At 40.7% G+C, this 16,683-nt stretch overlaps 1 protein-coding gene across 1 annotated transcript; it reads left to right on the forward strand.

The window, feature by feature from the left end:
• The first annotated feature begins 3,714 nt into the window (after nucleotides 1–3,714).
• LOC116313673 (Krueppel-like factor 15) lies at nucleotides 3,715–15,872 on the forward strand. Its single transcript, XM_031731444.2, has 3 exons — nucleotides 3,715–4,068; nucleotides 6,123–7,584; nucleotides 14,106–15,872. The coding sequence occupies exons 2-3, from the start codon at nucleotides 6,338–6,340 to the stop codon at nucleotides 14,272–14,274; spliced, it is 1,416 nt and encodes a 471-aa protein (XP_031587304.1). The 5' UTR covers nucleotides 3,715–4,068; nucleotides 6,123–6,337; the 3' UTR covers nucleotides 14,275–15,872.
• Nucleotides 15,873–16,683: the final 811 nt, after the last annotated feature.

A 16,683-nucleotide genomic window follows, 5' to 3' on the forward strand; every position in this document is an offset into this window, starting at 1 on the left:
CTACATTGTGAGGATACAGTGTCAGTCTACACTGGCAGAAATGTGTTTAGCATAGATATCACGCTTTTTACTTAAACTGTGTTTATATGGCAGCAGGTAAAAATATCACAGATATGACAGTACGACACAGACAAACAACAGGTTAATGATTTGGTGAGACTGAAGCTTTGATCAAAAGCAGCAAGCCTAAAGTGGAATAACCAGGAGTCCACAGGTAACAGGAACAGGGAGTGGAGAAAAGTCTAGGTACAAGTTCAAGGGGCTTACACTCAAAGGCACTATAATACAGAAATGTGTACAGCCCATCTTGGTAGGCACATTTGGTTGCCAAGGTAGGAAACTAAGCACAGTAACTCATAGGTAACAATGGATGGTAGCATATTACTTACTTAGCAATGAATGTCATTAGTGGACCTGACATGGGGGAAAAAGTAAGACTAGGTTAATGTTCCTATTCTTATTTAAGAAAAATCCAGTTTTCTTACATTTTAAAGGATGTAGACGAGTCTGTTATTGTCCTTCTGCTAGCCATGGCCCGGGTCTTGATGAATTTGTTAAATTGTGTGATGAGTTCTAACTTCAGTTGAACATATCCAAGACAAAAGATATAATCATTGACTCTAGAACATGTACCCATATACAACAGGTCACACCCATTAAGGTTCAGATAGTCAAATGCATTCAATGTTATAAATATTTTGGAAAAGTTATTTATTCAAAGCAGAATTTTAAAGCAAACTGTTGACCTGTGTGCAAAGAAAGGGCGACTCATGTTTGGGAGTCTCGTTTTCACACTGATTCAAGCGTGGTGGGTTTTTTTTATGTGCTTTTACAGAATACGTTTGATCTTTTTTTTTATCAGTCAGTCAAATTGTTGAGTAGTCTAACAGGCTGGTTGGTGAACCACAGCTGAACCTGGCATATCTGTACACCAGACAGTCACAGTGGTTGGCTGCTTCAGTTGCACTCTTTGGATAGTGAGGTCCAGTCTCTCACTTCTGGATGGTCCCAAAGTGTAGAACGACAAGGTTTACAAACAGCTTTGTTCCAGCACTCAGACGAACAAATCATAGCGTTACTTGTGTTGTCTTTGGCATTTTTTGTTGATTCAACTAAAGAAACAGGAACAAGTGATGTGTTTTTGCAAGAGGCTGCCTGTAATAAAGTGCCTAAAGACAACACTGACTGTGTGTTTGCCTACTGTCTGACCTATTTATGCTCGAATGATTCATAGATCAGTGTTAAGTGTGAAGCGCTGAAAGGTTAAAGGTTAACACTTCAACTTAAGAGAACACTAGCAAATAGAAAAGCAGTGCAAAAGCACACAAATGAAATGGAAGTTGACAAAGCAGCCAAGGTTTTTGAAAGACCTTCAGACTTATTTATATTTGTATTTATTTTGTGCCAAATCACATAATCTGTTACCTCAAGGTGCAATTAAATTAAAAATTAATTTTAAAAAAATTAACAAATTTTAATAAATTTCCATTAGAAGATTTAATGTTTAGAAAGTCACTTGTTTCTGTGACATGAGAAAAGCTGTAAAAAGTTGTATTTTTATTTATTTTTTAAATCTGAGAAGAGAGAGCATTCCTAAATTTAAATAGGATTTACTTGTGTAACACAAACTTGTCAAAAAATCCTACTTTATACTCTTCCAAACTTAAGACCTAGATAGGGCAGATAGTTTCTGAGATGCAGCCCCAGATGGATGACTGGAATATAACCAGAGGGAAGTGAGAGTTGGCTGACAGTGACTAATTGTCATATCTGGGCAGTTCTTGTGACAGCAGAGCTGCAGATTGCATTTGCTGCTTCGCTGGTGCTCACGGCATTTCCACACAGATTTTTTTATCTTTCGGTTTGCCTCTGATGGACTGAGGAGTGAGGAAACTCCTCATAAGGCCACAGACAGACAAATCTCTGGCCTGTGACAAAACCTTCAGTGTTTGCAGTTTTAGATAAGCATTTGAACTTGGCCCTATTAAACAGTAAATTACATCATAAACTTTATTGCATTAATATTTACAAAGATCAATGGTATCTTACTGAGGAATTAAGTAATTATGACCTTTATCACAGCTCAGTAATGTGTGGAGTTTTCCTTTTTTCCCTTTGTGGGTTATATCCGGGTAGTCCAGCTTCCTTGAGTCCAGAGATATGCTTGTTAGGTTAACTCACAAACCACCTCCCCAACACAGGACACCCCAAGGGACATGGCTGAAGTCTTCACTAAGCTCACACAGCTGTAGACTGACTGGGGAAACACCCAACCAAACTCTACCGTAAAAAACAAGATAATCTACTGTTCCTCGATCAGAACAAAAACTGCTTTGTTACTCTAGAATCTGATGTTCAACTAGCAGGTGTTTTTTCCCCCAGTTCTCTAGTATTGACCATTGCTTTTCTCCAAAGTCTTGGCACTCAGAAAATAATTATTCAGAATGGCATCTATCAAAAAATGTTATACAAGTACAGCGGACAAAAAATTAGATGTAAAACATTACACATTTATGCTTCTATGTTTTGCACTAAAACAAAAAAAGGTAATTGTTCTCCCTTGAAATCTCACTCTTTGCATTTATTTGAATAAATCTTCTCCTGTATTTACACCCAAGCCTTTTGTCTTGAGTAATGCAGCCTCCTCAGGCTTGTAGCAACTTTGGAGGCAAACAGTAACCAGATTTCAACACCCCACATGTGAGAAGGAGAGATATACATCCCTGGGGAAGTAGAGCCACAGAAGAAGAAACAGGGCAAAGGCAAGTGGCTAATCCTCAAATCAGCAGCGTTTCCAACCCTCTGCACTGAGCCTGTAATCTGTGGGCCAGGCAGAGGCAGGAGCAGTCTTGCAGGTTTGGCTCCAGCTGTTTGATGGCTTAATTAAGAGGTCCAGTGGGATCAGTCAGACAAGCTGCACTGCTTGTTGTAGGCCTGAAAACACTCAGTTACTGTAATACATTTAACATAGTTCTCATGCGGCGCCTGGTCAAGCTCTTTACTTTACACTTCACTGGAGACAATGTGGGATCTGAGGGGAAGGCAGGAAGTAAGTGAACTGTATAATAAAGGCTTGCCGATTTTAGATTTTGTAATATTTGTTATATTATTTTAACATTATTTTGTCATTACTTTGGTGGCATTCTATTTCAATAAGCAATATGCAGAGTCTTTAAAAAAAACTTTTAAAAATTTAATGAGTTGTAGGTAACAATCTATGGCAAATTCAGTCATGGTGTTATAAGATTAGCTTGGAATCTGGTAAGGAGGTATTACAAGGTGCCCAATCCTTGGGCAAGATATCCATCAGTGTGTGTGTGTTAAAGAAACCACTGACCATGGATACTTTGTGACATTATTTGTCAGACCAGAGTGTACTCTTGGTGCTTTCTGGTGTATTGGTGCTTGATTGATCTTATTGAGAAACACTAAGTCAACTTAGAAATTAATTTGAAAATGCAATTATTGAGAGGTAAATCATTTGATATTGACAATATCTTGCAGTTATCTCAAAACTTTTCACATCAGTTCCACTACAATTGGCTTCATGAAACTGATCTCCTGTCCTTTTTAAAACTAAAGATTATTTTTTAAAGTAAAATCCATTTCAGCCAATCAAAGGTTGTAAGGCGCATCACGCCTCCATCTTGGATCCCTGAATGCCGACCCTCCAGTAGTTATTCATCATGACAAGGTACCACTCTGCTCCCTGCCTGAACAACAGTCCCACATGTTATTCCACGCAGCAGATCCACGGAGTGACAGACCGGACAACCCGCCTCCATCTCTGCAAAAACCAACCAATGAGACTACAGAGCGGGGACGAGCCTTCAGCGACATCCTCTCGTTTCTCACTACGCTGAGGCTGTAAGGCACCCTGGCAGTCATGTGACGGCCCCATAGTACAACTCAGTCAGCACTCAGTCCAGTCTGAACTCTTCCTCTGCTGCTGCTGTTGTGCTGCATGGAGAACCTCAAGGGCAAACTGTGGCTCGTCGATTGCAACGGATAAAACAGATTCTCCTCGCGTATTTTGCTCTGGGATTATATTCAGGTTGCGCGATCGAGGTAAGATCGGAGTTTTTCTATCTCTCTTCCCCCCCCCCAGGTCGCTCAGAGCGTGCAGGACGCGTTTCCCTTTCGTGCCATATGCTGCAGCAGCAGGCAGGATGAAAACATGTTTACGTTGAGAGCGGAGACGCGTGCCTACTCATGCGTAATGCGCCGCAGAGAGGGACACTCGGGAAAAACAAAGCACACAGATCTATATTGAGGACTTTCAGGATTCACAGTTTAATCAGTTTGACACCAGAGTGTAAGTGAATGGAATCTGAATGAGTTTTGCTGTCCCATTTTCAGCTGCGCCTGAGAGTCACTGCTGTCTGAAACCCGATGGCGTGGAAGAGTTAATGGTTACACATGCCAATATAATTATTAAGCAAGTACAAATAAAGAGAAAAAACCCTCAGCCATAATTTCAATTTTAACATATGATTACAAAATATAGCCTTGAAATGTTGCACGTAAGGCGACAACATTCTGTGAATATAAAAGAATCCTTTTGCGCTGTGACTGATTTACTGATCCTTTATCGTCCCGTAAACACGCCGAACAGGTGATTTACGCATTCAGAGGAGGGACCCATGCTGCTCCCGGCTGCCCCCTGCGGTGTTTCAGGATAATATGTTTTCTCTCTCTCTCTCTGTCTCTCTCTCTCTGGTCCGGGTTTACCCTCGTTCATTCAGACCATACAGGGGCCCCTAAAAAGGGAGGGCAAATAGTGGAGGCAGGGAGAGGGGAAGAGGGTCTGACCGACGCTCCTCGTTCCAGGAAAACAACCTATTTATGAAGACTACACTAGGACATTGTAAAACTATGATCATGTGAACTCATACTGCATACTATCAGCTCTGATCTGGACACATGTAAAGAAAGTACAGCCAGCTGACTTGTAAACATAGATCAGATACAGATACAGAAACCAGCCTCAGTTAAGGTATGTCATTGAACCATAGTTCTATTAAGATATTATGAGAGGTCAATTATACTCCGAACTGTATTTAAAACTAGAGATTTGTTCCTGTAAACGCCATAGCGATGGTTAGACATAAAAGAACCCAAACTTAAGCAATGCGGTATGTAAAAATTCCAATATTTACAAGTTTAAAATGGGAAAAGCCTTAAATTGGGAAAAATAAAAAATAAAAATCCTGTGATTTTGTGAATAACATGAAAGATACTGAAGCAGAGATTCAGACAGATAAAGTCCAAACCTTTGTGACTAGTTTAAACATTAGAAGATCAGGGCCTCCAAAGTTGGCTGAGATTTGACACTTTTTTTAAAACAGATTTTGAAACAAATGTTGTAAGTACAGTATTGCTATCAAAGGTCATAGCACACTATTCCAAATCCAGCTGCAAGTTTTGATGAACTGCAGGGATCATTTACATGCCCAAATTTTTGTGTGGTAGAAAAATAAACCAGGCTTATAATATGTAACATCCTTTAATGCTTGCACACTGGCATAGAAAATTGGGCTCCTGTATTATTGTATGTGGATTATTGACAAAATATGGGTATTTTAAAATAGTTATAGCCAATGTACAAGTATCGAGACAACACAGGGAGAACACTAACTTAGTAGATAAGGCCTCCAACATTACCTTTTATCAATTCATCTTTCCAATATAAATATATATATATATCTATATATATATATATATATATATATATATATATATATATATATATATATATATATGTATCAAACTGCAGCAAAAAATATCCATGACAGCATCCACTGTAAACCCAAAGAAGTTAGCAGAACTAAAACAAAATTGGCTTATGAGTTTATGAACTCATCAGAACTCTTTCAGAGTCAAAAATGACCCTTGTTGTTTCTGCACTCAAACCTAATAAAATGAATCATTTTAAGAAGGTAACACAATTAATTGGAATGAATGCAGCATTGATACAGTTTAGGGACTTCTTTAACAATAAAGACATTGACACACTTTGTATACATATGGTATGGTATGCTTTCAGGCTTTGTCAAATGTGCAGTAGCTGCTTGTGGCATGGAGATTAACCGACTTCTCATTATCTCTGTTTATTCTTTTAGACATACTGTTTCCTATCTGGAGACCTTGGATTGCGAGCTTCTTTCTCCACCGCTAACACCAGGTGTTTTCGGTATCTCACCCGTGAGAAGTGTGGCCTTGGTGACCTGGGTATATTTGGTCTTCTCCACCAGCAGAAGGAATAATTCTCTTGCAAGTCATCCCTAAACACAGACTCTGAGTCCAGAAAGAGACAGTGGTTTGGCAGTATCCAGGGATGGTAGATAACTCCCTTGTGAGTGAAGACACTTTTCTTCTTTACAGCGGTGCTCCACCGGCCTACCAGCAATCTGACATGGTCACGGACTTGGGCTCCTACCAGGTTATGCCGTCACCATTTTCGGAGGAGGACCTGAGTGACTCATCCAGTCCTCGTTCCTGCTCCAGCCCAGACTCCCAGGTGCTTAGCTCCAGCTATGGTAGCAGCTCTAGTGCTGAAAGTCAGGACAGTATGCTGGACCACCTGCTGTCTCAGGCCTCCTTAGGGAGTGCCAACAGCGTTACCACAGAATCCGTGGATCCTATGCCATTATCCGCTTTCCTGTGGGATTCACGGAAAGATGAGTCGTTCAAACGTGAGCAAGTAAAGGAGGAGAATTTTGACTTCCTCACCTGGACCCATGGTGAGCCAAAAGAACAGCTTGGAGGGTGTTTCCAGCCCACGCTGGAAGAGATAGAAGAATTCCTGGAGGAGAACATGGAGGTGGTGACAATGAAACAGGAGATCCGAGAGGATTGCCCAGAGTTGGGAGTAACGCAGGAGTCTTTTGGTCTAGAAGTTGGCCTGGAGTGGTGCGCAGAGGCCTCCCCTGAGCCTAAAGTAGAGCCAGAGGCAAAGTATTCTGACCAAACTGTTCCCACTGTCAGCACTGCAGGTCTGGTGGCTGTTGCGTCTAGGGACACCAAAACCACAAGAGTTAACCCCACACAGGAATCCAGCACAGGGGCCAAGAAGGAATCCACTAACAAACCTTCATCTTCAGACAGTGACACAAATGGTAATGGAATGCCGGTCATTCTGCAAATCCAGCCTATACAGATCAAGCAGGAGCCTACAGTGGCACCACTTACTCCAGCAGCCCATCCCCCACAGCCTGCCCCAGCCTCAGACATCAAAATTGCACAGCTACTGGTCAACATCCAAGGTCAAACCTTTGCCCTTGTGCCCCACATCCTGCCCTCCCCCAGCCTTAACGTCTCCTCAAAGTTTGTACGAATCGCTCCAGTCCCAATTGCAGCCAAACCTCTTGGGCTCGGGGACAGCTCTACCAGCCAGGGATCAGGAATCCTTGTTGGCGGACAAAAATTCCAGAAGAACACAGTGGCGGATCTCATCAAAATGCACAAATGCTCTTTTCCTGGCTGCACCAAGATGTACACCAAGAGCAGCCACCTGAAGGCCCACCTGAGGAGGCACACAGGGGAGAAGCCTTTTGCCTGCAACTGGCAGGGCTGCGGATGGAGGTGGGTACCGAGGAACCGAATACTCTTACTTAAAAACATAGTATGTTTAGTATGTTTTCTTAACAGACTAGATTCAAAGATTGACTGATATATACAAGTGATTAAGTGTAACCTGTGTAAAGGTTTGATTGTTAGCAGAGCAATAACAGCAGCCTCATAATTTCATTACTGGCCTAGCCGCAGTAATTTTTTGTCAGTTGGATGTATCCCTGTTCATCAAGTGTGGTGCAGAGTCCAAGTAAGTTAAACCCCTAAAATCCACAATCTAATATTAGTGTTTTCGGTTTAGGCAAAAATTAAAAGGGGCATTTCCTTAAAAGTAGATTATGTTACATTTCACATTCAATCTAATTCAGTTTGGTACTACACTTTTTCTGTTAATAGATTTTCCACATGGGGTATTCTAGACCAGGAAGAAATTATATCCAAACCCAAACCCCAGAAAAGCAGCCCTGCAACATGAATGTCACTATTTGTAACCAAGTAGATTACCATGGAAGCAAGCACTTGTTGTCTTTCTGAAATCTCAGGAAAATGGCACAGCAATGAAACAGGCCACTCACAGTTAGTCAGGAAGATGTAACAAAAAAGCAAAAGATGCCATCCTGTGGGGTTTTTTTTCCTTTTCACTAACCCATTAAGCTGAGGAGCTCTTAGTAGCTGCCTTGCAGTCTAGCAAGTGCTAATTGGAGTGATGTGAGGTAGTGGCAACACAAATACACAATGCCATCTCGTCAGGCAGTGTGATATCAGAATTGGGTAAGAATAACCATTGCGTCTTTTTTCTGTGGATGTAAACTAAATCTGTCACAGTGCATGTGGACTGGAGTCACATGGTCACAACATGGATGCCTCCTGCTGATACCTGACCCATGTTCAGTTGCTGGGGCAGCATGAGTGTGTGTGTATATTTGTGTTTTTTTCAGTATAAAACAGCAAGAGTTAATGTAGAACCTGCTGTGTGTAATGGCAGAGGAACAAGGTGGATGTCTTCATCAGTAGGCAATTACTTTGCTAATTAAAGTAAAGTGTCTTTTTGCTTTTATCATCGTGGAAGTGTGTTTGTGTGAATGTGATGGAGTTTGACTCGTGTTCAGAGTTGGCAGAGCTAAGCTGGCTGGTTTCCTGAGGACATCAGGTGGGATGTTCAGGCTGACCTTAAGCTAGTGAAGAGTACAACATTGTACTTTTTAATCAGTAGCTCCAAAAGGGACCCAGAACGGACGGAAAACAGACATTTTTTTAATTAACTTAAAAAAAACCCTATTCTGGTCCTTCTGAATATTATATGATTCTTCCAATTCTGCCACTTTTCCTTAAATGTTGATAGTGAATAACATATTCTTGCCTATCTATCTATCTATCTATCTATCTATCTATCTATCTATCTATCTATCTATCTATCTATCTATCTATCTATCTATCTATCTATCTATCTATCTATCTATCTACACACACTGAAATTGTCTCACACAAATGTGTGAAATTAAAATACTGTGGGGATTATATACATACATTATATATTATATACATTAATATAAAACTGCCGCATAAGTTATCATAGGTGATAATTGTCAGCTCAAATCTACCCTGACACTAGGAGCAGGCCAAAGTGACTTTTTAATATTTTTAGAAAAATATTGGAAGTTGCCACTAATGATGACTCGGATCTCAGAGGGTTAAGCTCTTTATGTACCATGTAGCCACAACTACAGCCAATTTAGAGTCACCAGTTGACCCAATATGTGTGTCTTTGTACTGTGGGACTACGATTTCCTGGAGAAAAGCCACACAGACAAAGAAAACCCACATAAACTTCACACAGACCATTCCAACTCAGAGCGTTTTTGCCTTGATGCAAGAGTGCTGTACTCACCAAAGTGTAGTCCCAAGTAACACCCCAGTGAAACAGTTTCTGTGGTGTAGCCATATAATTACAACACATAAAAGAGGTTGTGGTCATTTCACATATTTCTGTCAGATCAGGTTGATGTTATATTGACTTTGGACTGAACTGAAAATCTGCACTATGGATTTGTTAAAATGTGTTTGAATTAGATGACATGTTTTCAAATATGTAATTTTTACAAATCCAAAATATCTTTTTCAGTAAGGATTTCCCAAGAAAAGATTTAAAAAGCATGTTGACCACGTAGAACACTGACGCTAGACTGAACTTACAGCCAGTAACGATGAACAAAAACTGGCTAAAATATTTGGACAGATCAGATGCAGAGCCTCTTCAAATTTGCTCATAACGTCTTTTGCCTTTGAATATGGAATGAACAGTAAATAAATACAAAAATACTCCTACCAGTGTGTTTTTACATAATTTGACTTACAAGAACCAGTCTTTCAAGAGATAACATGCAGTCACTCATAAACTCAAAGCATGCAGGTAGCAAGCAATAAATAATATCTCCTAAAAGCTTTGTGTTGTGGTATTCCCAACCTGGCAACATGCCACCAGGCATGTACCCTACAGCGGGACTGCTGTGTCCTGATACATGAGCTGCAGAAATTTGTGCAGTAGTAATCCAGGCAGTGTGTCCCAGCTAACAAAGGGCTCTTGTCTGTACACAAAAGGCAGGATCTAGTTTGGATGAAAGTGTGTGTGTGTGTGTGTGTGTGTGTGTGTGTGTGTGTGTGTGTGTGTTTCAGAGAAAAAAAGAGAAAACCAGTGTGTGTGAAACCCACTGTATGTGTTGGGATAAATGAGGGGGCCGCCCAAAGGGGGAGTGGGGCAGGTTGGGAAAATTATTAAAGTAGCTGCTGATTGGGCCGAGGAGCAAAGACTAAGATTTTAAGAGAAAAACAGAGGGAAAAAATGTTGCTTATATTGTTAGCTTAACTGTTGTCAAGACGGTGGGAGAAAAAACGAGTTTTGCACACAGTCACTTGAAGGGAGCAGCAGTGAGGAAGTGAACAAAGACAAAGTGTTGAATAGTTACCATGACTGTGGGTTAGGAACGTCCAGGCTGCACACTGCATGAAAGGGAAGAGCGGGTATCAGGCAGGGTTCCTCATATGGACTAGGAGGAACAGGGAGAGAACGGTTAAAAGAACAAATGAATGCAGTACAGTGTATAACACGGTCACTCTAGATATTACTACATTTACAGTGTAAAGAATTAAGATAAGGTTCACCCTTAGATCTCTCCCGTTTTTGTAACGCAAAAACTGTGAACTCTAAAACCAAATTGCATACAAGAGACTTCAAAGGTAACATTTGCTGGTTTCTTAAACTATGAAACTTTAGAGTGTAGCTAAAATGCACCCAACCCTAACTCTCTTAAAAGGAGCGCTAGAGACCTGTTGCAGTTAAAGTAAGTTATTAGTAGGCCGTGATGTCATCTTAACATGCCTCTGTTCACCCCTGCATTCAATAATTACATTCATGAATATGCTTCACCACAAATGATTTCAGACAAGCAGTGCATCATTTTTATCTCATTGGCTGAGTAGGATTTTTGTGGTAAAGTGAGTTGTGAGATTTGATTCAAAAGAAAAGAAAAGTTTTCACTAGTGATCTGGAACCTGATTAACAACACAAGGCTCCAAAAGCTTAGGTCAGCCACAGATGCAGCTGTTCAGTACAGTGTGTGCCAGGCATGGTTTTGGCATTAACTGGCATTAAAATACTGATTCCTAACACTGGGCTGGAAACAAAGACATAATACAGAAATTCTCTTTACGAGAAGGATCCAGGTGTCTGTTTTCTGGCTGAGTTGGACAATAGAATAATTTTTCCCAAAATTATTTGTGTTCCTTTCAATTTGAGTCAGTGCTGGAGGAACATAGTTGGATAAACACTTGGCTGGATACTGTGCAGCGCTGTAATTCAAGGTTAGAAGGAAACAGACTGTAGAGGGCTGATTTTAATTGTTTCCCTTTCTCACAGATGTCTTAACCCAATCTTTTATTTCTTTCTACTGCAGTTTAGTTCAAGTATGACAAATATAGATGCTGTTTGCTCTAAAGAAGAGTAACTACAACTAACTACAAGCTGAAATAAAACCAAATGAAGTTCATTGAAGGCAAAAAAATGGACACAACATTAGAAATCCTGTCACTGTTTCTCTGATGCTCTCTCACAGAGCAACAGATCTGAACCAGATGTTGGAATGTCAGAGCGATAGTGTTTCATCTATGCACGCCATGTAAAACTGTTTGCTGATCAGATTTGGGTGCACGTGGTTTATTGAAAGATATTATATGAGAAAATTAGATTCAGACTTTGGGCTCTGTTCATGTACCAATTGTCGTCCACACACCCACCCTGCGATGAAGACACCGTCTGCCACTACACTAGGGATTACTCGTGCCTTGATTGTGAAATTATGAGGCAATGCTGATATTTATAACCCTAACCCTAACCTTGTCTTGTTGGAATATCTGATTTTGAGATAGTACAGTAGTCAGTGTGTTCAACTTTCAAAATCATTTTTATTTCTGTGTAAGACACGTGGTTAGTCGGGGTTTTAGAGGCGAGGATTGGTTGTATTCATCTTTATGTTTTTATTCTTTGTCACTGCTAGAATAACTTTGCGTGATTGCACCTGTCATTCCTTTTAAGACAACCAAATAGCTGCTCCTAACAAACAGCAGGTGCTTGGGCTTTCTGTGCCATAGCTGTTTTCCTGAGAGTAATTTCTTAGGGATATGTCAGTGAGATCCTACAGATCCAAGTGTAGAAAGCTAAACAGAATGTGTATTCTGAGCTTTTTGTCCACTGAGATTATTTATACCCATTTAAAACTTTGGTCATGTATAATATGAGTGACCACAGTATATTTGATTAAGCACACTTAATTCATAAACTAAACTCCAGATATAACGATGGCAAAAAACTAAAAAAGTTTGAACATTACAGAGAAGATAAGTATCTATACACCGTCTATCCTCCACATGGAGTTTGAGTTTTGCTGTAAGTCTGCTGGTCTCTGTCGGGGTTAGGGTTAGACACTTCTGGTCAGTAACTAGTCAATTACATAAGTCACAGTGTGGACTTGCACCAGTAGGCAACGGGTGAAGTGTCTTGCCCAAGGACACATGACCGAGACTGTCCGAGCCGGGGCTCGAACCAGCAACCTTCCGATTACAAGACAAACAGCCAACTCTTGAGCCACGATTGCTGTGTTTGGGCTTGGGTTTCATTGGCAGGGTCCAGTTTTTTAAACTGCTGTCAGGTGTTGCATGCAATTTAACTTACATGTGTGCAGCATCATTTTTAAGCTCTAAGCTTCTTGTGCCTGCCAGGGATAGATGGTAGATTGCATTTTAGTCTAGCTTTTTAAATGTTGCTCCTTAATTATAGGGTGCAATTGTACCAATTCATCATGCTGTCAAGTCACCAGAGTAACATCTGGGAGGCAGAGCCCAGCTGGGGACAGTCAGTTTCAGAGAACTAGGGTGCTGGGAAGAAACCCTGGAGCTGTCATCCCCGTGACTCCAGCCAAGTTTTTGTTTGTCCAAATGAGAAGGAAATGAGTTGTAGCATCAGCATTTGAAGCATTTTTGCTTGTGAGCAGATAATGATGCAGTTGCAGTAAAAATCTTGGGATTGGCAAGAACAAGTAAATGCTAAGGTAGTTTCCAGAAGTACAAGGTAAGAGACAAGGGCGTTATATATCTTTTTTAAATTTCGTGGCTTGAAATATCCATGCTCATTCAGGGATATTTATGTTGTGTGCCTCATAAGTGCTTCTTTTTGTTCAGAGCTGCCAAGCATACCGAGTTCCATCAAAAAGAGAAAAACAGGTCTGGGTGAATTCTGAGTGAGGTCTGAGTGAGGCAGGATTTTCTTGAAACCACATGCAGCTGAAACAAACCCATACACAGACCTGGACAGACTGTCCTGGTCTTTTGACAATAAACATATTTTGTGATTTTTTTTTTTTTTTTTTTTTTTGTTACTGTCAAAGACAACGGGCCCATTCATTTAGAGCTGAACAATCCCCTCACTCATTGTTTTTTAGAGGACTGGAGTCAGCTCCCACTGGAGCTAACTGGACAAACCAATTGAGGCAGGTTTGTCAGGTTGGTCCTCAGTCTTATTCAGCTGTCTCATGGTCTTAATCATAACCCAAAGCAGGTGGAGAGCAGTTTTCTGAGGCTGCAGAGTAGAATAAGGCTGCCAGCTGCTGTCCAAGACTGTGTTGAAATCTGTTCATGGGATGAGGAACTTACTGAGAAGGAAGCTGATTTCTGTTCTGTTATTTATTGTCACAAAATATATATGGTGTTACTTTACTGATCTCCTTTTATACACCCTGCACTCACATGCTAGTGCACGTATATACATGCAAGTTCACTGCCATGCTCCTGCACACAAGTACAATCTAATTTTGTAGGAAACAAGCCACACCTGTAAAGCAAAGTAGTGCAAAATTATTCAAGACATTTCCAGACAGTTAACAAAAGTGAAATCTAAGGTCACCAGATTTGTGACCTGTGCACACACCACCACCTCTCTCGGTTTGCCTTTGTTGAATTCTGAAACATTTCTGTTCTTCTTTCAGGTTCTCACGGTCAGATGAGCTGTCGCGTCACCGGCGGTCCCATTCGGGGGTTAAGCCCTACCAGTGTCCTGTATGTGAAAAGAAATTCGCCCGCAGTGACCATCTGTCAAAACACATCAAAGTCCACCGTTTTCCACGAAGCAGTCGGACAGTCCGCTCAGCAAACTGATGCTCCGCCTGCTGAGATTACTGGGATCACTGGGAATCCTTGGAACACCCTCATACTATATCAGTACTTTTTAAAATTCTTTCCCCCCCCTTTTTTTTGTTGCATCATCAGCAAGTCATTTGGAATATGTGAGCTGAAGCAAACTTCACTTGGCGCTTGAGTGGTCTGGGATTGTTCTAAGTTATTGTAAGAAACCAACACAGTTACAATCCTGTTCATGTAATCAGCTGAAGGTTGATGTCGGTGCTTGGTCGGTTGTGCTCCTTACATTTGCTCTGTTCTTATCACCTGCCTGAGAAGAAAATAAGATAAGCTTATTTCGGTTCAGTCTGGATTACGTGATACGTTTGGTAATAGCCTTGCATTTCCATTCTACCTGGATACAGGAGCTGCCGTTTATTTTCCTGAAAGCTGCTAATGTCTCAGACATGTTAAATTTATGCAATGTTTCAGAAGTGAAACTCCCTTGGATCCTCATCAGCTACTACCAGAGTAGTAGTTACGTTTCCTTGGGTCCAGAGAGCTTTCTCTCAAGGCTTTGTCCTGTTGTTTTTGCTGCCTTGCACCACTGTTAATTGACTAAGAAGGGTGGGTAACTTTCTATTCAGCTTGTGTCTGAAACACAACGAGGGAACTGTTTTACTGACGTGGACATGAACTACTGATTGCATAACAAAAGGAAATAAAACATGATAAGCTATCAGGACCCCTCTTACTTTTTACAGGAACTTTGTAAACTGATGTAAAGAGGAGAGCTAAAAAGTGACACAACTCAAAGGTTAAGCGCACAGTGATTGTTAAAACTGGCCCTCTGATCAGTGTTAAATGTTATTTGTTGAATTTTAAGCCAAGTCATGTCTACCTGCTTCCTGGTCTTCTGTTTGTATCATTGTTTAAGCCTTACTGTAACAAAAACAAAATCATTGTTGGAGCGTGACATTGTTCTGGAAATCAAGCTTCTCATTGTAATGTGCTGTTTGACTGTTCACAACAGGGCCCTGAACTAAAATTGTTGCCTATATCTGCTAGTTTTACCTGATCTATTACTTTGCTGATGACACAATTTCTGCCTCGACTCTGCTATATCTGTTACTCGAAATGCCCTGACGGCCTTCCACCTCAGCCAGCACGTATCTTACCTTGAGGGGATAAATGGAATTCCCACACACCATGGTGCTAACCTGCCATGAGCTGGAGAATGTGGTGGCAACATCCCCAAATTTTCGAATGTTTTTATTTCTCTCGAACATTATTTGCTGCGTGTACGACAGCCCGTAGGGGTGCGACTATGCCGTCCACGTATAACTCATGTCTGTATAGTGACAACATGCAGGGGTACACAACATTGTACATCATTCCTTTTATTCAATTTTGAATTTTGAATGCTTGTGTGAGCACAGGTGTTTTATCGCATCCTATGAATGTATGTAAATATACAGGCGCGTACGCTGCATCCAGGAAACACACAGAGACTATTCTGATGATTTATAGTGTTCAACCCTAAATGTGTGCATAACATTTCAGTACATATGGATATATTATATATTTTTCCTTTGTTCTATCCAAGATGCATTTACAAATAAAAGTGAAAAGAATCAGTCATGTATTGTTTTTGTTTTAAGTGAATTGTGAATTGTATTGCTGTGTTTATTACTTCAGGAGAGAGCGGTGCTATTTCTGCAAACATACACATCCAGGTAAATATACTAAGATTGTAAAACTGAAACCAAGATGAAAATTCAGGATGGATTCTTTTCCAAGTTTCTTGTCCTACATCTAAATCTCTGACTTCAACACCTTACTTTATAATTAAACCCCCAAAGCATTATGGGAAGGGTAGGGCAGAGGTAAATTTCATCTTATTCCTGCAAGTCAATAAAAAGATACAAATATATTTTAATATTTTTTCTATATTCTTTGTATATTTTTGGTGACAGAACACATTTAGCTGTTTCTTCTAACTGTACTGAACCGGTGGTGACATACACCTGGCCGTGTTGGTATATTTAGTTTGGCTTGACCCAAGTTTAGTGTATTTAAATTAGCAGGAATAGCAGGAACAGCCTGCTCTGTTATTTGGCTGTAACACACTATTCTTGGGGCATAAAAGAAAAGCCAGAGGTGAGAAGAATAGCACAAGACCCCAGCACAGAGCAGAGCAGGCATTAGTGATAAAGGGATGTGGCAAAAAGCAGAGTTAGCTGGAGGTGGGTTGCAAAGCAGCCTGTAGACTATGGACAGGATAAAGCACTCTAAATAACACCATTTGTCATTTGTCTTCCTGCGTTTCCTTGTCATTTCAATACTGCCATTGTTCAAAGCACGCTGAAAAACAACACTCTGGGTGGCAACACCTCTGTGCCAGACAGAAAGCCTCAGGGGACAGTGACCTGATCTTGAAATATAGAA

The sequence above is a fragment of the Oreochromis aureus genome, linkage group 5 (assembly GCF_013358895.1).
Source record: "Oreochromis aureus strain Israel breed Guangdong linkage group 5, ZZ_aureus, whole genome shotgun sequence".
Classification (NCBI taxonomy): domain Eukaryota; kingdom Metazoa; phylum Chordata; class Actinopteri; order Cichliformes; family Cichlidae; genus Oreochromis; species Oreochromis aureus.

Excerpts from the sequence above, each read along its gene's own strand:
- LOC116313673 (XM_031731444.2), top strand. The coding sequence starts at position 6,338 with ATGGTAGATAACTCCCTTGTGAGTGAAGACACTTTTCTTCTTTACAGC. Across the intron at positions 7,585-14,105 it reads TGGCAGGGCTGCGGATGGAG|GTTCTCACGGTCAGATGAGC; the intron begins GTGGGTACCGAG and ends TTCTTCTTTCAG.